At 34.7% G+C, this 24,678-nt stretch overlaps 1 protein-coding gene across 2 annotated transcripts in view; it reads right to left on the minus strand.

The window, feature by feature from the left end:
* Nucleotides 1–24,678, minus strand: part of LOC134270694 (uncharacterized) — an 87,615-nt gene that overhangs the window by 55,951 nt on the left and 6,986 nt on the right. For both annotated transcript variants that reach the window (XM_062752943.1, XM_062752944.1), the window contains exons 2-6: nt 17,331–17,589; nt 14,908–15,024; nt 13,911–13,965; nt 6,076–6,165; nt 5,245–5,348 (exon numbers count right to left, since the gene is read on the minus strand). In XM_062752943.1, the coding sequence (XP_062608927.1) occupies nt 5,245–5,348; nt 6,076–6,165; nt 13,911–13,965; nt 14,908–15,024; nt 17,331–17,589 (625 nt within the window). The remainder of the gene's footprint in view (nt 1–5,244; nt 5,349–6,075; nt 6,166–13,910; nt 13,966–14,907; nt 15,025–17,330; nt 17,590–24,678) is intronic.

Here is a 24,678-nt window from a genome sequence, read left to right on the forward strand (position 1 = left end):
GAGAATGGTGCTGTTGCTAATATTAGTCTTACCGCTGACCTAGTAAATATAAATATTTTCCGTAAGATCACTATAATTGCTAGTACATGAATTTTTATTACTAGTCTGATAATTATTTATTAGTCTCGGACTTACAGACATTGGGTACTTATGAACCCTGCGTAATCGATCAACCAGCCATTCATTTAGATATAATGTTTTAAGTGACAAAATTAACAAGGCATAGTAAAAGTTTATATATGGAACACTGTACTGTTCAATAGGGGAACTCCCGTATGAGCAAATGAAACCGGAAATCTTAAACAGGGGTATATAATTATATGACTTGTACAGATGTCCGAGAACATTAGGAAACTGAATTACCTATCAGTAATTATTCAATATTTATTCAATATTTAGAAGTTATCCTTTTTTAACAAGAGACATCTGTCCTGTTTGTGAGAAGAAAATTGATACAACTTTCCGATCGTGAAAACGGGGGGGGGGGGCTCTACATTAAAGTCAGATATCTGTCTGCAAGGAAATAAATAGATGAAAACTAACTTGATGATTAATTAATTTTAATTCTTTAATTGAACAGGGATAGATATATTCAACAAATAAATTTAAACTTGGATTTACTTATAGTTAATTTCAAATCATATTCTGAATTATTTTACAGATATCAATAATATTTAGATTAAAAAAATGAAAACTGCCTGGGATTTTTTTTTTCATCAAAAATTAAAATAAGACTGTTTTTAAATGCAAAGTGTACCACACAGTCATTTTCACACTACTGCAGCCTCCCCGAGAGCGAGAACAATAGAGACAGTAATTATCAGTAAATGTCAGTACTTGTCTAAGTTTTTCAGCAGGGACAGTAAACGGGTCAGTAATTGTCTAAGTTTTTCAGCACCGACTAAGATTGTCAGCACTTTTCTAAGTTTATCAGCACCGGCAGTAAAAAGGTCAGTAATTGTCTAAGTTTTACAGTAACGACAGCACATTGTCAGTAATTTTTTTAAGTTTGTCAGTAAAAAATGGGAATGTCAGTACGTTTCTGACTTAGTAGTGAAATCCCCTTTAAAAATGCCCCTTCCCCACAAACACACACATATGCATATATCTTTCATGTTGGACATGATGCTCTGAAATTTGTCAATTGATATTTTCAATTTTTTTTTAAACTATATCAATTTAACTAATTAGTATTAAAAACTTAATCAATAACAAATTGATTTTAGAAATAGAGGGCTGGCCATCAAATGACATAAGCTATTTAAACTGACCAGCAGTTCTTCTGTCTAATTCCCAAAGGACACAGATAAGAGCTCCTTGATCAGTGATGCTCTATAAAAGAAATGGTTGAGACAGCTAGCTTTCCTAGATTGAACTCATTAATTAATCTTTGATGCATGTCCACTTATTAATGTCAAGGGATGAATGGATCTTAACTATCTCCTACGAGTGCAATCAAAATGCATAATTGTGTCATTCTGAAATTAAATCTGAAAGCACAGCTTTTGTATAAATTTGTTACAAAGATTTATTCAGAAAAAAAATTGTGTAATCTTGATGCTTAGATTCCTGCATGATTCTTAGATTTGTAGGGACTATCTTAAAATCAGACTTAAAGTTTCAATCTGAAATTCATATAGAGAATGGGCATGCCAATTCCAATATCCCCTCCCCCTCGCCCAACACACACACAGTATAATTAGTTTCAATTATATGATTATACAATATCAAATAAGTTTATTATACAATATCATATTAGTTTGAATTACTTCTTCATAGCTCAAATTCATTAAAAAAGTTAGGCTTGTCACTAAAACTATTTAAGGCTGATTCCTTCACCCAGTTCCCAAGAGATATAAACAGAGATTTTCTACCAGTTAGCTCCTTACACCAAACTAATTAATTTCTCTCTAATTTGACATGCAAGTTTCTGTTATCAAAATTCTCCTTGACCAGTGCTTGATAATTATACCCTTAGGAGAGGTAGATTATCTCTTATAAAATAACATTTGTTATGGATTGCTGTAAAGTATATAATGAAAAAAATATCATTTTCCTAATTTAACATTTTTTAAATAGGGATACAGCAACACTCTTACAATTTTGGGGATTGTGTAATTCAATATTAAAAACTACCTTGAAATAGGTTGTGACACACCTACCCAAGATGCATAAATTTGCCAAGTTTGATGATTGTAAGTCTACCGGTCATAGTTTTCTAGTTATGAGCCAATTTCGTTTGTGGGGGTATAAAAATTAAACATGATGCAAAGAAGGTGGGTAACCATGATATCAACATTGGACATGTATCAGTCCCGTACCAGCACTGTTGACATAGAATCAGACCCTTCAGGTTATTGTAATCAATTAGTATATGTATGGCATTGTGGATATTGTGACCATCGTCATCATTGTGATGTTGACTGTGAGTGTCATTGAAGACTAAAGGCCTGTTCAGCAAAGCGAATGTACGCGAGCCCTCACTAAAATTCCTTTTATCTCTAATAGAAATGTTCGCGAGCGCTCGCAAACATTCGCTCTGCTGAACAGGCCTCAGAACTCTCTGCCGAGACTTGAAACTTTGCAACAGCAATAAATAGAATAATGATCCTTGATAAAGTCTCTTTTTGTGGCAAGATTGCAATAAGACTGCAAATAAAAAGTAGTTTTTAATAAAATTTTACAGAATTTTCAATTTTAGTGTCCGTGGCAACTTCATTCATCAAAATCAAAAACAATAAAGACAATGACTCAGTGTAGTATATTATAATCAGTGTAAAAATGAATTAGGAGTAGCATTTCAAAAGTATTTCACAGAAATTTCTATTTCTAGTAACCATGAGGATACTGTTCATGTGAATCAAAAACTGATATACAGAATTATGCATCTTAGTGTTGTGTAATTGTGTGCAAAGTTATATTGTAATCAGATTAAAACTGTCTACAGTTTTAAACTGAAAGGAGTATATATGATAAGAGCCAATTTTGGCCCCCTAAAAATCAACATTTTAGAATGACATTCAGATATGTTTTATTTATATTTATTTTGTAGAAGAGATTATATTAGAAATATTTCCAATATATTTTTCACATTTATATGCACTCACTAGCTGTAAATGACATGAGAAATAATGCTATTTTTGCTATCTAACAAAATTGCCAAAAATATACCTTTTTCTTGATGTTTTTTTTTTTTCTGGGAAACATAGAGCGCAGTGTAGATCATACATACTTTTTCTGTCACTAATAAGTATTGAATAGATACATCTTTGGTAAAAATATAAATCTTGTTCTCGGCTGCGCTCTATATTTTCTGAAAGAAAAACTGCTTGAAACTAAGCAATTTTATAAAAAATGTGCTAAAATGGCGGGAAAATGTGATTTTTATGATGTCATATTTCTAAAATAATGGCATTTTGATCAAAATGAAAATGACCAATAAAGGTCGCATATATAGCTGTACAAATTAAAGCTATATATAAAGTAAAATTAAGATATCCATTTTAAGGGGCCAATTGAGACACTTACCATATATCGCTCTTTCTATTTTTAGTAACTATGGCAACATTGTTCATCGAAATCAAGATTTGATACATAGAAATATTTTGAAAGTGTTTCCAAGAAATTTCTAGTTTTAGTAACCACAGCAACATAGTTCATCTAAATCAAAATTTCACTGAAATAAAAAAAATTAACAAAGAGAATGATGTTTCTTAGTTTAGTCAACTTGTGCACTAATTTATATTGAAATCAGACTAAAACTTTAGAAGGAGCATCATTTTTAAAGTATTTCAGAGAAATTTCTATTTTTAGTAACCATGGCAACACCGTTCATCAAAAGCGAAAATAGAAACAAAGAATTATGTATCTTAGTTTATGCTACTTGTGCACCAAGTTAATTGAAATCTGACTAAAACTGTAGGAGGAATGTGATTTTGAAAGTATTGCACAGAAATTTATATTTTTAGTAATCATATGGTCGATACAATGACCTTGTCAGCAAATACAATTTATCATTGAGTCAAATGCTGACTGAAGTTTATCATACTAATTGTTAAGTCCATTATCTATACACTGAATTGACAATGGATTTTTCCGTTATTTCCCAATCATGACAAAGAGCACAAGGTCGGGGATCCTAAACTCCTTCTTGGTACCTGATCCCACCTCTGATGTTTTGGAGGTTCATGTTTGCTTTTCTCCTATTTTGTATTGTTTTATGGACTTTAGAGCTTGAATACTGTTTGTTATCTCCATATGTTTCATTCAAGAGATTGAGGGGTTCAAGAGATAAGTAATTAATAAAATCCAGAATTTTCTGGTTTGATTATCATTGTTCTACAGATTTTACAGATTGTTCTACTGTTTCATAGATACCCAAAGTAAATGTTGTTTTTTAATGTAATTTTCATTCATATACTTCTATATAAATATGACCAATCATAGCATAGCTTTCCTTGAGAACATTTTTGAAGATTTCTCCTATAGATATATTCCTATCTAAAACTTTGATCGGCTATTGTGGCCCCACCAAATACTCAGGGGTTATGATTTGAACAAATTTGTATCTACAATGCTTGAGGATGATTCCACACGAGTTTCATCCATCTTGGCCCAGTAGTTCTTGAGAAGAGTTTTTAAATGATGCTATATGTATTAATTTTTTATTTTTTTTTTTATCATATCCCCTTGGAAGAGGGCATAGTCCTTCTTTTGAAGAAATTTGAATCCCCTTTACCCAAAAATTCTCTGTACCAAGTTTGGGTTAAATCAGCCCAGTGGTTCCTGAGAAGGAGATGAAAATGTCAAAATCAGTCCTAAACATTAAATTTTTGTGACTGAGAAGTCGTTAATGTTTGTGGGGACCAATGTTCATTGATTTCGGTGGTCACCCTTATCCACAAATTTACATCCCCACAAACATTTATTTTGTCAACATATAAATTTATTGAATCTTTTGTATATGTGAGTTACCCACAAAATTATATCCCCACGAACAAACAAAATTTTGCTTACCAACGAACATTGACCCCCCGAATTAAAATTTTTCCACAGTAGCTTACATCTATTTACATCAGTGTGTGGAATTTGTTGAATGCATGTAGTTTCTTTGAACTGAACTAAATGCTATGTACATGTATGATACTGAACAGAAAAATAAACAGGATTAACAGGTGCCACACAAAATGTGATCAGAATAGTACTCTTGAGCTTCCAGCTCAGGTAAGGAAAATAAAAAGATACCTTTTCTGCAATGTTCCAATATATTTCCACGTTTGATTAATAAAACTGCTAAAGCAACTGCCAGGATTAATGGTATAAGTACACCAAATGCAATTCCTAGAGCACTACAATTTAAAAAAATAAGCAAATTTATAAATTCAGAAAAAAATTACTTATTGCAAATCTTGCTTGAAAGTATACACTTCGACCGAAATACCGATGCGTTTAGTTATGACGCTGATGAATCTGACCGAAATACAATTGCAAAATTCAACAAAGAATCTGAATGGTGCTGTGCGATAAGGATGATGCTTACTCAAAGTTTTTAGTGGACAAAAAAAGGATTTACATAAATTACAAAATTTCTAATTAATTAAATATTTTTCTTAACAGACATAATAACCATTTAATAAAAGAACATCAATATCAAAATGTTACATTTAAGTTAAAAGTATGATTCAGGGTTTTTTTTATTTTAATATTTTTTTAATTAAGGTATCCAACCCATACTTTTATAGCCTCAGATTCAGTGTAACTGAATCCGTAACAGAATGTCATGGGCTGAATACTGTAGATCCCTATTTATATGCATGGAATAAATTACTTAAATTTATGAGAAGCACCACCAGCGAAATCGCTTTTATTTTTATGGAGCTGAAATACATGTGTATCTTGTTTTGTATTAGTCTTAGCAGTCAAGATCAATGTATATCAATTAGCTATAATAATGAACAATAACTAGTCTATAAACTATATTTTCAATCATCTGTGTTCTGATACATTGTTTCAAGATTGCTTTTTATGCCCAAAAACTTTAAATTTATACTGGTTTGATCTCTGAATAAAACTCACCTCCCAGGATGACTTTGTTTATCCTGAATTGAATTAGTTGGAGGGGTTTGTCCCAGTGATGAATTCTCTCCATTCGATGAATTAACAACCCTTTAAATAAAATAAATACAGCTGCCTCACCATATATCTCAACAATCAATTTAAAAGTGAAAAACAATTTTCATTCTAAAGGAATGCTGATCAGATGAAGCAAGTTTATGGTAAAAATAAAAAACAGATGGAAATAACAGGCCCATGGGCCACAATGCTCACCTGAATTACTTTGGCCATGCTGTTCATCAAAAGATGTTCCCTTTGTAAAACTTGTGGCCCCATCCTTCCCACAAGCCATGATGTGAATAAATAAGAATTTACACTACCCCAGGTTGCTTCCACCTAAGTTTCAGCTTTCCTAGCCAAGTGGTTCTTCAGAAAATTTTTCCTCTATATTTCAATGTAAAACTTGGAATTGCTATTGTGGCCCATTCCCTATCCCCAAGGCCATGATTTAAACAATTTAGAATCTACACAATCTAAGGATACTTCCACTTTTCAGCTTTACTGGCCTTGTGGTTCTTCAATGAGAAGATCTTTCTAGATTTTGCCTAGTAGTAAGTAGTTTCGAAGTAAAATTTTGATTCCCTATTGTGGCCAAATCCTACCCCCAAGGGCCATGATTAGAGAAATTTAGAACCTGCACCACTCCAGGATGCTTAAATTTTTTGTGTCTCTCACTTACTAATGCACATTGTTAATATCTTTCTATATATTTATTACAAATAAAACGTCCAACAAAAGAAATGTTATTACACCCATCTTACTTTTTCACTGTTCGCCTGCTAGTTTAACATAGAATTGTTAGGCTGCGACATCTATCCCACAAGTCATACATGCCAACTATCCCGATTTAGGCGGGATTCTCCCGATTTTACCCTTTCATCCCGCTTTCCTGATCGGGAGAGCAAAATTGCCCTAATTTCCCGATTTGAAAAAAAAATCGCCAAAATTTCCGATTTTAAGTTTCCCTACCGCTGAATTTTGACAATCGGGATAACAATGTCAGACTTGTTTATTCAATGCACACAGATAAGTTTCATTGTTTATTTAACAAGGTGTTAATTTCCCACGGGAAATCACTTCACGCTTGAACGCACGCAGTTGTCCACCGGTACAAGTAGCTTATAGCTAGGGGCAATTAGGGGATTATCTTGTCAGTTTTAAGGGGTATGCAAGGTGAAACACATAGATTAACATGATAATTGTTAGTCATTTTATTAAAAACATAAATTAAAGACAATAAAATACAAATCAAACCATAAAATCGGAATCCAAAGAGATCGTTTTTTTTAAAACGAAAGTAGAAAACTACTAGAAAACTGACCAGTCAGCAAGGGCCCCGCCATGGGGTAGAATTAATAGGGTGCAGCTTACGGAATGATTAAAAAATGTACGAAGAATAAGCAACAGCAACTGTATTCTTAAAATTTCAAGATAATTCCTGAATATTCAAAAACCTGAAAATAATATCCTTGTATTTACATTAGGCAGTAAAGAACAACTTAATATTGAATGTATATTTATATGAAGGCTCTCACACCACTTTTTGGGACTGGGGCCGGGGCCATTCAAATTGGGAAAATTATCGTCATTTTTGGAAAAGTTGGATAACCGTCCAAAATTCATTAAAAAAAATTCCTCAAATTTTGCTTTTCTAGCATTTTGTCATCAATTAAACTCTGGTTTTGAATAAACAGTTAAACAGAACAAACTTGGGTATGTAGGCTATTTATGAAAGTACATTAGCTTTGTCATTACTATCTTTGAGTGTTGATATTGCGGTTATATGTCTTTCTGAGTGACAGTCACTAGTCACATAATCCCGAATTTCCTTGATTACATGGACAACTTTGCTTACCAATACAGCGTGAGACTGAACATGCTGAAACGTGGATATGTTTCTAGGTGCAGCTTACTAATGTTTAAATGAAATGTCTATTTTTGAAACCAAAATGGTCGAAACTACATGACAAGATACTCTGCACTCATAGTTAGTACACATTACCTGGTTCCCCTAACCAGTTTACAAATGCATTTGGCGCAAACTAATAAAATAGTAGTACAGTTTCACTTTCATTTGCAAGTGTGTTTTGTTTGGGGGTTTTTTGCAATTAAGTTTCATGGACTTTTATTTTTTTTTTAATACTTTGCTATGGAAATTGGGAAATTTACACCTTTCTTTTGGGAAAAAAGGTACCTTTTTTGCATTGGGAACAGGGCCGAATATCGGCCCCAGATTTAGAGAATCGAGAGCCCTGGAAGCTTGTGTTCTATAAAATGCCAGCCTTCAATGAATGCAAATATCAAGAAGGCTTGACCTTAACTTCAAACAAACAGCAGTTGCAGACAAAGGTTTTCATTAATCTTAAAGTGACAGATAAAGAAAAGCCTTCTAAATTTTCTGCAGCAGGCTAGATAATTAATCCCAAGGGATTAATTGTACCTCTCTCATCATTTTCTTCTTAAGTTACAATAGAACTTTTTCAGTATTAATGATAGAATGGGGTTTTTATACAACTATCCTAAAAATTAATAATATTCTTGAATTAACATAAAGCAAAAAAAGTAAATCAAAAAATCTTCTTTAATCTATTTCTTGTTATTAGAATTCAACGAAATCATAACTATTAAACAAAAATAAATTATAAAAATTTATATTTAAATCCACATTTCAGAGTGTTCATAGCATTCCAAATTAATGACTTAATTAATAACAATCTTCATTTGCAGACAGAGGTGGTAATTCATCTCAATTTGACAGATAAAGATAATGCTCTGGATTTTCTTCAGGAGGAAAGCTAATTAATCCCAAGGGACTCATAGCAGCATTCAGTTTACAATGGGAACATCTTCAGCAGTTATCTCTCTTTGCCAATGCTTTCGTATATAAAGTTAAGGAATCTACCCCACCACCCCAGCTCCAAACCAGGGGACATAGAGAACCAAACTTAGCATCAAAATATGTATTTCTGCCTACTGAACTACCATACCAAATTTGTACTTGATTGGGCAACCATAAAAAAAGTTGCCCATTCATTCTTATGCATAGTTAAGGAATCTACCCCACCACCCCAGCTCCAAACCAGAAGACATAGAGAACCAAACTTAGCATCAAAATATGTATTTCTGCCTACTGAACTACCATACCAAATTTGAACTTGATTGGGCAACCATACAAGAGGCCCATGGGCCACATCGCTCACCTGAGAAGCTTTGACCATTCTGTTCTTTACCAGATTTCCCCCTTGTTATACATAATGCATCCCCACCCTACCCCACTGATCATAATTTACACATTTTGAAATCTACACTACCCCATGATCCTTCCATGGATGGGCACATATGTTTCCGCTTTTTTGGCCCAGTGGTTCCTGAGAAGAAGATTTTCAAAGATTTTTCCTATATATTTCTATGTAAAACTTTGATTCCCTATAATGGCCCCGCCCTTCCCCCAGGGGTCATGATTTCTACGATTTAGAATTTACACTACCCAAGAATGCTTCCACATAAGCTTCACTTTTTCTGGCCCAGTGGTTCTTGAGAAGAAGATTTTCAAAGATTTTTTCTATATTTTTCTATTAAAACTTTGATTCCCTATTGTGGCCCCGTCCTTCCCCCAGGGGTCATCATGATTTGAACAATTTAGAATCTACACTATACCAGGATGCTTCCACATAAGTTTCAGCTTTTCTGGCCCAGTGGTTCTTCAGAAGAAGATTTTCAAAGATTTTTCCTATATATTTCTATATAAAACTTTGATACACCATTGTGGCCCCACCCTTCCCCCGGGGGTCATGATTTGAACAATTTAGAATCTACACTATACCAGGATGCTTCCACATAAGTTTCAGCTTTTCTGGCCCAGTGGTTCTTCAGAAGAAGATTTTCAAAGATTTTTCCTATAAATTTCTATGTAAAACTTTGATACCCCATTGTGGCCCAGCCCTTCCCCCGGGGGTCATGATTTGAACAATTAAGAATCTACACTATACCAGGATGCTTCCACGTAAGTTTCAGCTTTTCTGGCCCAGTGGTACTTGAGAAGAAGATTTTCAAAGATTTTTCCTATATATTTCTATGTAAAACTTTGATTCCCCATTGTGGCCCCGCCCTTCCCCCGGGGGTCATCATGATTTGAACAATTTAGAATCTACACTATACCAGGATGCTTTCACATAAGTTTCAGCTTTTCTGGCCCAGTGGTTCTTGAGAAGAAGATTTTCAAAGATTATTCCAATATATTTCTATATAAAACTTTGATTCCCCATTGTGGCCCCACCCTTCCCCCGGGGGTCATTATGATTTGAACAATTTAGAATCTACACTATACCAGGATGCTTCCACATAAGTTTCAGCTTTTCTGGCCCAGTGGTTCTTGAGAAGAAGATTTTCAAAGATTTTTCCTATATATTTCTATATAAAACTTTGATTCCCCATTGTGGCCCCGCCCTACCCACGGGGGTCATGATTTGAACAATTTAGAATCTACACTACCCCAGGATGCTTCCACATAAGTTTCAGCTTTACTGGCCCAGTGGTTCTTAAGAAGAAGATTTTTTAATGACCCAACCCTATTTTTGTCTTTTCTTGATTATCTCCCCTTGCGAGGGGATATGTCCCTTCATTTTAACAATTTAAATTCCCCTTCACCCAAGGATGCTTTGTACCAAGTTTGGTCAAAATCAATCTAGTGGTTCTTGAGAAGAAGTTGAAAATGTGAAAAGTTTACAGACGGACAGACAGACGGACGGACAGACGGACGGACGGACTGACAGACGGACGGACGACGGACAAAATGTGATCAGAAAAGCTCACTTGAGCCTTCAGCTCAGGTGAGCTAAAAAAAGTTATTAGAAAAAAACAGAAAATTTGTGGACGGAAGAGTGACAGACAGACAGACGGACAGACGGACGGACGACGGACACATTACTATCGCATAAGCTCTTCTGGTCTCTGACCAGTAGAGCTAAAAATTAAGATGAAACAATCAAGTGTATGTCAATTAGAATCTTTCCCTCCCTTCTCCAAAAAGTAATATCTTAGGTATGTGCATGACTTAAGGAAAAACCCACATGGCACCATCAAGCCTGACAAATTTCATGACTGTAAAAAAATAATTCTGTTTTGGATAGGTGGTATAAATTTCTGTAAATTTAATATCTTATCAAAATTTCTAAACTATAAATAAAAAATCTCAAAAATGTTTCTAGAAACAGGACTTTACAGTGTCAAAACCTCATATATTTTTTAGCCTTTGAAAAAAATGTTTTAAAAGTTGTACAATTTTCAATTTTTCACTGAATTGTGTCCTGGTAGAAAAAAATGTTGTTTACATATGTAACCAAATACCCCTTCTTTAGTGAGAGAGGCACCTATTTTAGCAAAAATATTTCAATTTTGGAAAGAAAAACATTATTTTTTGTGTTAATTAAATTAATCCTTTTAAAGTTTTATTGATAAGTGAAATCAATGTTATAAATTTAAAAAACATAGGTAATCAAAGATTACGAAGCTCACCTCGACGAATGTTATCAGTTTAAGTAATGCAAATCACACATCATATTTTCTTAATATTAAGTATTTATCCCAATAACAATATTCTTGCAAGTTGTGTTTAACCCCTTACATGGCATATACACATTTCTATGCGTGTAGCGTGAAAAACATGTATCGTGTAAACAAATATTCATAACTGTTAATACTGCAGATATTAAGGACATCAAGTTCATTCGGATTGATCTGTTCCCAAAACTTTAACCTGGTCTCTTGTATGGAAAATATAGGTCAGATCCAGCATCCGAAGCAAGTCAGATAGTGTCCATCCATGCAAGTTTGGTTTAGCTAGGGCTTAAAGTTACTTGGGAATGAAAATGCAGGTCAGATTCAGCATCCGAAGCAAGTCTGGTAGTGTCCATCCCTAGATACATCATCCATGCAAGTTTGGTTCAGGTAGGGCTTATAGTTACTTGGGAAAGAAAATGTAGGTCAGATCCAGCATCCGAAGCAAGTCGGTAGTGTCCATCCCTAGATGCATCATCCATGCAAGTTTGGTTTAGCTAGGGCTTATAATTACTTGGGAATGAAAATGAAGGTCAGATCCAGCATCTGAAGCAAGACTGGTAGAGTCCATCCCTAGATGCATCATCCATGCAAGTTTGGTCCAAATAGGGCTTATAGTTACTTGAGAATGAAAATGTAGGTCAGATCCAGCATCCGAAGCTAGTCTGGTAGTGTACATCCCTAGATACATCATCCATGCAAGTTTGGTTTAGCTTGGGCTTTTAGTTACTTGGGAATGAAAATGTAGGTCAGATCCAGCATCCGAAGCAAGTCTGGTAGTGTCCATCCCTAGATGCATCATCCATGCAAGTTTGGTCCAAATAGGGCTTATAGATCCTGTGGAATGGACCTGCTGCAAAAACTTAAACCTGGTCACTCGTCTGGAAAATGTAGGTCATATCCAGCATCCAAAGCAAGTTTTGTAGTGTCCTTTCCTAGATGCATCATCCATGCAAGTTTGGTCCAGGTAGGGCTAACAGTTCCTTGGGAATAGACCTGCTCCAAAAACTTTAACCTGGTCACTCATCTGGAAAATGTAGGTCAGATCCAGCATCCGAAGCAAGTCTGGTAGTGTACATCCCTAGATGCATCATCCGTGCAAGTTTGGTACGGGTAGGGCTTATAATTCCTTGGGAATGGATCTGCTCCAAAAACTTTAACCTGCACCTAAAACTTTAATCTGGTCACTCATCTAGAAAATGTAGGTCAGATCCAGCATCCGAAGCAAGTCTCGTAGTGTACATCCCTAGATGCATCATCCATGCAAATTTGGTCCTGGTAGGGCTTATAGTTCCTTGGGAATGAACCTGCTCCAAAAACTTTAACCTGCTCCAAAAACTTTAACCTGGTCACTCATCTAGAAAATGTAGGTCAGATCCAGCATCCGAAGCAAGTCTCGTAGTGTACATCCCTAGATGCATCATCCGTGCAAGTTTGGTCCGGGTAGGGTTTATAATTCCTTGGGAATGGATCTGCTCCAAAAACTTTAACATGCACCTAAAACTTTAACCTGGTCACTCATCTAGAAAATGTAGGTCAGATCCAGCATCCGAAGCAAGTCTCGTAGTGTACATCCCTAGATGCATCATCCGTGCAAATTTGGTCCTGGTAGGGCTTACAGTTCCTTGGAAATGAACCTGCTCCAAAAACTTTAACCTGCACCTTAAACTTTAACCTGGTCACTCATCTAGAAAATGTAGGTCAGATCCAGCATCCGAAGCAAGTCTCATAGTGTACATCCCTAGATGCATCATCCATGCAAATTTGGTCCTGGTAGGGCTTATAGTTCCTTGGAAATGAACCTGCTCCAAAAACTTTAACCTGCACCTAAAACTTTAACCTGGTCACTCATCTAGAAAATGTAGGTCAGATCCAGCATCCGAAGCAAGTCTGGTAGTGTACATCCCTAGATGCATCATCCATGCAAGTTTGGTTCAGGTAGGGCTTATAGTTACTTGGGAATGGACTTGCTCCTAAAACTTTAACCTAGGATGCTGACGCTGATGCCGACGCCGGGGGTATAGCATAAGCTCATCTCGACTTCGTCGAGGTGAGCTAAAAAGATCATTTCATAATCACATCATTTCACGACAAAATGTCGCGAATTTAAAGTTTTTAAAAATTGTCGTCACGCGCTAAATCCCCCATGGGAATTTTCAAAAGTTGGCATGTATGACAAGTAATTATTCATCATTCAATATTAGCGACACAGAAATAGCTTAAAGTTAAATTAATATTACCTTGTTTCTAAGATTGGTACGGTTGTCATTTCTTTCTTCACATAACAGGCAGCATCTGCAATAAAAAAAAACTGAAAACTTCAAATTTTTGCCATCTTTATAATCAAAGACAAATTAAAATTATACAGCTTTAATGTATTGCACTTCGAGAAAATATATAGTAGGGGTTAGGAGTGTAACAAAAGGACTACATTATGTTTTGATATACACATATTATAATTTGAAAAGAGCTGTATTATTAAACATTTTACAATATTTTCCTTTTTGTATTTTTATAATATGTATACTGTAAAATGAGAAAATTTGGCGCATACATTGTTTAGAGCAAACGCAAGTGGAAATGCATTGGCGCAAACAAATTTTAGCACTTGCACTTGTCATTTAAATATATTAATGTGATATTTTTTGTTTTTTTATCCATACCCGTATTTGACTTTTTGGTTAGTCAAGCACGGACACACAATAGCACTCCCGTATATAAATAAACATTTGCCAACTTTCCTGTGGTGTTGCTATCACATTGATTTTTTGGCGCATACATTGTTTAGAGCAAACGCAAGTGGAAATGCATTGGCGCAAACAAATTTTAGCACTTGCACTTGTCATTTAAATATATTAATGTGATATTTTTTGTTTTTTTATCAATACCCGTATTTGACTTTTTGGTTAGTCAAGCACGGACACACAATAGCACTCCCGTATATAAATAAACATTTGCCAACTTTCCTGTGGTGTTGCTATCACATTGATGTGGCACAATGTTAAATTTAATTCATTTTAAATAAAAGAAATGGAGTATTTATGCATTTAATTTATATTAAAATAACGCATGCTTCAAAAGATAGAAACTTAGATAAACGGTAATCATAATCAGGTATTGCAAGCTCAAACGCCATGCTTGATTGCATTGTTTTTTATCGAGGCGATATACTACATTAATGTCTTTAACCATATCATTACACCCCTAAGTTTCCCTATAAGAAGAACGTAAACTAACATTGGGTATTATCTGCTGAGTTGTATTCCTTGACAGCACAAGGTAGATCAGGGGTGGATTCACAGTCTCTCTCATCCACATTTCCACTTCCATATGTATTGAAGTATGCACATTTGTCTACAAATTTAAATACGATCTATATAGACAAATATACTTAAATTAATAAATAAATGAAATCTAAGAAGTTAAAACAAGAGGTCTATGGGCCACATCCCTCACATGAGTAACTTTCGAGATGCTGTTTTTTTAACCAGAACTTCCTCCTTTTAATACCTATTGTGGCCATATACTCCTCTCCCCCTGGGGTAATGATTTCAACACTTTAGAATCTACAGTACCCCAGGATATTTCCACATAAGTTTCAGCTTTACTGGCCAAGGGGTTCTTGAGAAGAAGATTTCTAAAGATTTTTCCTATATACAGTCAAACTTGTCTTAGGGGCCACCCGAAATCAACGGCCACTTGCGGTCAGCAGCCACTTTCAGTTCCCCCCGACGATTTTTCCTATATATTTTAACTGGAATGAACGGCCACCTGTGTAACGCGGCCAGCGGCCACTCAAATACTCCCCCAACAGCCTTATTGACACTGTAATAGGCGGCCATTTTGTCACTTGTTACGATTCTATAAAGTCTTTTAAACACATACGCTTGTGTAATTATATGCTCGTCTTATATGCTATGCTTATATGCTAGTCAATTTCACCTATTACGGCAAATAAATAATTTACTTTCAGATATGCTGAAGTCTGTGTTAATGAAAAAAAATCTCTTCTTAGACGATTTTGTAATTATTTTTTAAGATCGACCATTGAAAAATTAATTCAGTTTCCCATAGCTAAAGAAAATCAATCTTAAAGTTAGATTTTGTACTTTTCGATATTAATTCCTTGAATGTTTATTTTGAGTCTGTTAATTAATACAAAGCTATCGATATTTTCACACTTTTTAAATTTTGATTCCATGTAGAAACCTAAATTGCTACTCTTGTAAAAACAAAGCCCTTCATATGGCATGATTATCTAGTGAATTTCACTACCAAGAGACATCGATAGGGATTAGTTACGCTCTACTGCACTTGACACCTGTGTTATGGAATGATTTTCAACTGTGTAAATACATCTCTCTGATCAATTGGTTAATCTTATTTGTGTCTCTGTGTTTGTTACATAGAAATTCTGACAGCTATAAAAATAAATTTTACAAGACTTTAAAAACTTCAACAAGTAAGTTAACTGCCGATCAATTAAGGTTGGGGGGGGGGGGGGGGGGTCACCGCTGACCATTACTTTAACACATGATAGTGAATTAATTTATTTTGCTTTATTTTATTTACCATTACACTTTAAATTTGTAGGTTTGTTTATTTTTATATATATAAAAAAAAGAACAGTAGCAAGGCACATGTATTTCTTCAAGTAATAATTAAAAGTCTTAAGAGTTTATTTAATATTCCAAAGTAACAAAAGCATACTGATGAATGTATGACGGTTAACTGATATGTGGGAATAGAAATATGTACAAAACCTTAAATATTTGGAATTCTTAATTCTTTTAATGAGCATGAATATATATACACATAAAAAATTTTGTGAAATGATCTTTTTAATTATCTGATTAATTAATCTAATTGTATTTATTTATTGACCGACTGGCTATTTCGAAGGCAAACTGGAATAAGAGGTCACCTGTCTTAAATGGCCAGTTTCCAGACTTCCCAAAGGTGGCCTCTTAAAACAAGTTTGACTGTATTTCAAAGTAAAACATGGATTCCCTATTGTAGCCCCTCCCTACCCCTGGGGGTCATGATTTTTACAAATTAGTATCTACACTACCCCAGAATGCTACCACATAAGTTTTAGCTTTTCTGGCCCAATGGTTCTTAAGAAGAAGATTTTTTAATGACCCCCCCCCCCTTTTTTAGTATTTTCTTGATTATCTCCACTTGTAAGGAGACTTGGGCCTTCATTTTAAGAAGTGAAACTCCCCATTACCCAAAAATACTTTGTACCAAGTTTGGTTAAAATTGGCCCAGCGGTTCTTGAGAAGAAGTTGAAAATTTGAAAAATTTATAGACAGACAGACAGCCAGCTAGACAGTTGGATGACGGACAACGGGTGATCAGAAAAGCTCACTTGAGCTTTCAGTTCAGGTAAGTTAAAAATAAGTAGTAAGAAGTAGGCATACCTTGTATGCCCACTTTTTACAACAGTTGTACTTGTAAATTTATCTTATGGCTGAAATATCTTATTAACAGCATGAAAATTACACGTGCACATAGGCAGCAGCATGGATCACTATGTTTCATAAAAGAATACTCAGCAAGTTATTAAAGTTGGGAATTAAAATTTAAAAGTCGTACATGTATAAGATATGGGGTGAATATGATGTCCCTAAGACAAAAAACATCAAAATCATTTCTACCTTTTGGAATCCACTTCCACTCTCTGCAAACTTCATACTCCTTGGTGCTATCCCCATCCAGAAGACAGTGATATCTCACATCTTTCCCTGTGCAGGGTAGACGAGACTGGTAATTAGGCTGTTTGATGATTTCATGACACGTGGTATCATTCAATGCTTCGTATGGCTGGTCTATACCAAACCCTTCACGTAACACCAGCATTATCATCCAAAACCAGAATAGCATACTGGTATTTTTCTGTTGTGTAAAAGTTTCCTTCTGTTATAAAGAAAAAAAAGATCTACCATTATATTTCCAGAGCAAAAAATGAAATATGTACATAAATACATGTAATTATGTGGTACATGTATTGTAATAGAAAATTAAGTGTTTCTAGCAAATGTGTTTTTAAAAGTCATCATTTGTGTGTCTTCAAACTTGTACTATGAACACAGGCCTTAAATTAGCTCACTTTAAGGGGAGACAAGACACATGTCACATGACTCAAAAGACAGATTTATAATATGTCACAGTCGCTGTTGAGGTACATGCTATTAAAATGTTGTTAAAATCAAGAGTTCCTTGTGTAATTTTATTCTAAAATTGTTTTTTGTTTCAACATTTATTATTGAAACTTAAGAACTGTCCATTAGGGACAAATACCCCCTGCTGGGGTTTTCAGAAAAAGGTGTCAATTCACAAATATTTTATAGATCTATTAAGAGGTGTTAACAATTTTCTTAGAAACATTTAAGTGAAAATATATTTTCTCTTTATATTTTTCATTGAATGAAACTAAAGTGCAACCAAATAAAACATCATTACTAATAAATTGCAAGTTTTTTTTTTTTTACTCAGTAATGGACCCGTAAACATGAAGAATCGAAACTTTATACATACACTATACAGGGTGATATTTGTGAGCCGATATCTTTTATCTAAGTCAAGAAATCAAGTGACTGTCACAGGACCGTTTTAAAATATTAAGGACATATTAGTGTAGGTGAATGATTTGTTTTTAGGTGTGTCTGATTACACTCATGAAAATAAAATTCAAGTCACTAAAATTGGCATCTTTTAAAAAGTTATATTTACTGTAAATAAAAAAGATTGAACATGTGTTGAAGGTACACAACAGTTGCCATCTCATATTTCAGGGGATGCCTTGATCCACACTTGATTTCAATCAATATCTACATTTTTTCTACTGATGTACATGTAAGGTGATATCTAGCCTCAAAAATGATTGAATCACTCATTCACTCACTCAGTCATCCTTAGACGACCAACGACATGTCCACACCAGTTCATCTTATCAGTCATCAGGGAAGCTAGTTCTGTTGTGTATGTATTGAATGATTGAATAACGCCCTTCAATCATCTGCAAATTTAAATCTCTTTATACAGTGTCTAAAATAACATTTTCAAAATGTGCCAATTTCAGCAACTTTTAAAGAGTGTAATAAGACATGATACATAGAGAGCGAATTGATTTGTCTTCATTACAGTACCCCTAGTGTAGATAATTTACACTTTTAAGCTGACGTCACCTCGTCGAAGTCGAGAGATAATTTACACTTTTTAGCTCACCTCGACGAAGTCGAGATGAGCTTATGCTATATCCCCAGTGTCGGCATTGGCCTCAGTGTCGGCGTTAGCTTCGGCGCCCCAGTTAAAGCTTTAGGAGCAGGTCCATTCCCAAATAACTATAAGCCCTAACCAGACCAAACAAGCATGGATAAATCAGGATAATGCATCTAGGGACGGACACTACAAGACTTGCTTCAGATGCTGGATCTGACCTACATTTTCCAAATGAGAGACCAGGTTAAAGTTTTTGGAGCAAGTCCATTCCAAAGTAACTATAAGCCCTACCCGGATCAAACTTGCATGGATGATGCATCTAGGGATGGACACTGCCAGACTTGCTTCGGATGCTGGATCTGACCTACATTTTCCAGATTAGTGACTAGATTATTCCCAAGTAACTATAAGCCCTACCCAGATCAAACTTGCTTGGATGATACAATATCTCAGAATGAACAATCAAAGCTTGCTTCGGATGCTAGATCTGACCTACATTTTCCAAACGAGTGACCAGGTTAAAGTTTTTGGAACAGATCAATCCCAGTGGACTTTAAGACCTATTTAAACAGAACTTGCTTCAATATTGTTGTCAGAAAAAATACTGACTGTTAAGAAAATATGATTTGAGATTTGCATTACTTAGACTGATTACATTCGTTGAGGTGAGCTTCATCATGTTTGATTAGCTATGTTTTAATCAAGTGAAAGTTGTGGTGCCTCTCTCTCTCTTTCTCTCTCCTTCCCTCTCTTTTAAAATTAAAAACACACACACATACACACATCTGGGTTTTTTTTTAAAATCTATTAAATATATGTATATAATGCTGTATGTTGCGTGAATAAAAAAAATTGGCGTGGTGCAACATTATATATATATAATCAATATGGAGATTAAAAATTATTTTCATCCAGCTATTTGCTAGGTTTGTGAACAATTTCTTAAATTCATTTAAAAACAAAACATTTTATGAAAAGGCAAAGTATTTAATAGCTGCAGAACTGTAGCTCTCTGCTTGTGAAAATTCAGACAGATAAAGCAGAGAGCTACAAATCCAAGCATTGTAAAAACCTTTGATTTATGCCGACGATTTTTTGTCGCTCACTATGGGTATTATTTGTGTATTTTATACTTTCCCCAGCTTTAAAAATAATTTTTATTTGTATTTAATAATTAATCATGCATTCAACTTCATTTCCTGATCACTTACTTACCTCCCAATGCTAACAAATGGCTGTTTGTGGTTACAGACGTCAAAATGGAACTCTTTAAAACCGACATTACAAAATTCTACACAGGACTTTTTCGGACCCGTAAACGGTAAACAAAGTATCAAATATAAGAGTAAAATATATGAATTAGTATAGAATTCCATTCTAAAAGCCAGAGAAAGCTTAAACTACACAAAATAAATACCTAAAGTAGCGACAAAAAATCGTTGGCGTAAATCGAAGGTTTTTACAACGCTTGGATCTGTAGCTCTCTGCTTTATCTGTCCAAATTTTCTCAAGCAGAGAGCTACAGTTCTGCAGCTAAGAATTGTATAGCCACCAATAAATAACCTCTATAACTAAAAATCTAGCCATACTCTAAAATTAATAGATGGTGACCTTATTATTTTTACAAAATACTAAGTGTTTCGTTTTTCCATAAAATGTATAGAACATGGGGTTAAATCACTAATAAAACACAATTTTAATCAAAATCATTTAATCAAATATTTGACACTGATATTAACATTATCAAATACAGAAGAAAACTGCAGTTTTACACTCTCAATGTTTTTAAATGCAGCCATAATACACCATTTCACAGTAACCGCGGTATACTGCTCATTTGCAGGGCACATACATGCCAACTTTCCCGATTAAGGCGGGATTCTCCCGATTTTACCCTTTCATCCTGCCTTCCTGATCAGGAGAGAAAAATTGCCCCAATTTTCCGATTTGAAAAAATTCAGATTTTCAGTTTCCCTACCGCCGAATTTTGTCAATCGGGATAAGAATATCAGAGTTGTTTATTCAATGCACACAGATAAGTCTCATTGTTTATTTAGCATGCAGAGTTAATTAACCACAGGAAATCACTTCTCACTTCAACGCACACGCTGCTGTACAGGTATAGGTAGCTTATAGCCTGGAGCAGTTAGGGGATCAATCTTTTCAGTTTGAAGGGGTATGCGAAGTGAAACATATAGATTAAGGGCTTCATTATTAGTTGTACCATAGTTAGGTGTGATTTCTTTTGTTAAAAGTGTGGGTTTTCTGTACATAACCCACACTTTTCTATAACTCCGCCCATCGAGTCGGGACAAAAGAACTATTTACATAAAAAAAAACGATCATGCACGGTTTTTAAAAGAAACAATCATACGGGCTTGTTATACCAAATTTAGGAGAGTAAAAAGGAGTAAATTTTTCAATTGTATACTGCATTTTAAAATAAATAACAGTTAAAGACAGTCATTAATACTTTAACTTTAGTTTTAAAGTAAAGGGAAAAAAAACCTTTAGAAATCGCTTGACTTTTAAACATTTTTTTAAATAGTGTTATGACCAGGGTGACGTTAGCTTAGTAGATTCCAATATATCGTTCTTTTGATAACCAACAAAGGAAACACGGAACATACTTGACGTAAAAACAAGTGTACACTACTGTACTTAAATAACCTTTTTGATTGCGGATCTAGCCGATCAAAAATCTAATTTTCATTAAATTGAAATATACATAACCTCTAGCAAACATTTCAATAAACGTACCACTGTGCACGGCAAAATTTGTATCAGGTTTACAAAAATTTAAGTTAAACCAAGTTTATAATAAATTCAAATTATTAGTATGTAATTTTGACGATTGAAATTTTCGAGAAAAACAATCATATCAATTTAACATATATCATTGAAACCAAACTCCTTATTTTTTCAATTACATAAATCAAACTTTTTACACGGGCCTAGATATGTTTAATTTTTATGTCGCTTACGTGGCCCAATGGTTAAAGCGCCTGCCCTAGAGTCACGAAGTAAGGAGTTGAATCCCACTGTGGGACGTGCAGACCTATAAAGTATAAACAGAGGTCCCGTGTCGCAGGTGTTGACAGGAAGAAGATCCCTCACTGCTCAATGACCTTGAGTGCCGAGTATAGGGCAAAATTTGTAGCAAAATTTGAAAGTATTAAATACAAATCACTTACCCTATATTCCATTGACATGGTCAGAAGGACACAAAGTACTGTAGCGTAAAATCATATAAAATCAAAATGCATCTTTGAAACCAAACACTTTATCTTTCAATTACGCGAACCAGTCCGGTCGATTCCTAAGCTGACTTACATATGAATGATATTTGAAAACTATGGTACAAGTCATTTACCCCATATAACACTGTTGATTATGTGTAGATACCCGATGAGCGTGGTCATAATGACAACTCGGGAGCTACGCTCCCTCGTGTCATTATGACCACGCCCATCGGGTATCTACACATAACCAACAGTATGATATGGGGTAACTACTACTTGTACCATAGTTAGGTGTGATTTCTTTTGTTAAAAGTGTGGGTTTTTCTGTACATAACCCACACTTTTCTATAACTCCGCCCATCGAGTCGGGACAAATGAACTATTTATAAAACGATCATGCACGGTTTTTAAATGAAACAATCATACGGGCTTGTTATACCAAATTTAGGAGAGTAAAAAGGAGTAAAAATTTTCAATTGTACACAGCATTCTGTAATAAATAACAGTTAAAAACGGCCATTAATACTTTACATATGTAACTTTAGTTAAAAGTGACGAAAAAAACTTCAGAAATCGCTTAATTTTTTAAACATTTTTTTTAAATAGTGTAATGACCAGGGTGACGATAGCTTAGTAGATTCCAATATCGTTCTTTTGATAACCAACAAAGAAACACGGTACATACTTGACGTAAAAACAGATGTACACTACTGTACTTAAATAACCTTTTCGATTGCGGATCTAGTCGATCAAAGATCTAATTTTCACTAAATTGAAATATACATATAACCCCTAACAAACATTTCAATCAACGTACCACTGTGCACGGCAAAGTTTGTATCAGGTTTACAAAAATTTAAGGTAAACCAAGTTCATGATAAATTTAAATCTAGTATGTAATTTTGACGATTGTAATTTACGAGAAAAAAAATCATATCAAATTAACATATATCATTGAAACCAAACTCGTTATTTTTTCAATTACATAAATCAGACTTTTTTAACGGGCCTAGATATGTTTTATTTTTATGTCGCTTGCGTGGCCCAGTGGTTAAAGCGCCTGCCCTAGAGTCACGAAGTAATTAAGGAGTTGAATCCCACTGTGGGACGTGGAGACCTATAAAGTATAAACAGAGGTCCCGTCTCGCAGAAGGTGTTGACAGGAAGAAGATCTCTCACTGCTCGAATGCGGGTGGGTACGACCCGATTCCTTGTTCGACCCGCGTGGTTTCGACCCTTTTCCTTGTTCGACCCGCGTGGTTTTGATCCGAGTGGTTTCGTTCCAAAGCAATATTAATTATAACAATTTCGATAGTTTATTTAAAAACATTTTTGGGGGTCTAATTCAAAATATTCAGATTTGTTTAAAACCGATCGTGACTGTTTATTCATTATTTAAAATATTGCTAAATAATTATGTTTATCTAAACCATTTATTATTACGTATATTATCCCACAAAGGGCTGATTAGTTTTTAAGGAAAATGTTCAAATATTTATAAATTATTTATAATTTATTTCAAATGAAATTAATTGCATCCTTGTCCTAAAATCAATCTCAAGTTTACTATTGACTTCAATGTTGACAACCAATAATTGACACGTATCCCTCCCTGAAGCCATACAGCTTACCTTGAAACCATGTGTATACCTAAGGTATACACCATACCTTATAGTGTGAACCCCTCTATTTACCTGTATGTATATAATTATAAGTAGGTCGAAACCACTCGGGTCGTTACCACGCGGGTCGAACACGGAATCGGGTCGTAACCACTCGACACCCACTGCTCAATGACCCTGAGTGCCGAGTATAGGGCAAAATTTGTAGCAAAATTTGAAAAGTATTGTATACAAATCACTTACCTTATATTCGATGGATGTGGTCAGAAGGACACGAAGGGGCGTAAAATCATTTAAATTCCAAATGCATCGTTGAAACCAAACACTTAATGTTTCAATCACGCGAACCAGTCCGACCGATTCCTAAGCTGACTTACATATGAATGATTTTTGAAAACTATGGTACAAGTCATTTACCCCATATCACACTGTTGATTATGTGTAGATACCCGATCGGCGTGGCCATAATGACAACTCGGGAGCTACGCTCCCTCGTGTCATTATGACCACGCCCATCGGGTATCTACACATAACCAACAGTGTGATATGGGGTAACTACTACTCATTGTATTAAAAACAAAAATTAAAGTAAAAAAAATGATAATCAAACAATAAAATTGGAATCAAAGAAGATCGTTTTTTTTAAAACGACAGTAGAAAATTTCAAAGCATATATAGCTGCTGATTTTAACTGCTAATAATAAAAACACTGTATAGTTTGTCAATTTAAGAAAATATTGAAAATAATTTAGATTAAATAATACTCTCATGTTAAGTACAGTAAATTTCCCCCCCCCCCCCTATTCTCCCATAGATCATACTCATATTGTACATTGTATTTCTTTGCTTCATATATGTCAAGGAAATATTAGAGACCCATATGACATTGCCAAGACTGCAAAAGTTCATCATGTTCATGA

The sequence above is a fragment of the Saccostrea cucullata genome, unplaced genomic scaffold (assembly GCF_032062105.1).
Source record: "Saccostrea cucullata isolate Sc308-1 unplaced genomic scaffold, CSIRO_AGI_Scuc_v1 ctg2044, whole genome shotgun sequence".
Lineage (NCBI taxonomy): Eukaryota > Metazoa > Mollusca > Bivalvia > Ostreida > Ostreidae > Saccostrea > Saccostrea cuccullata.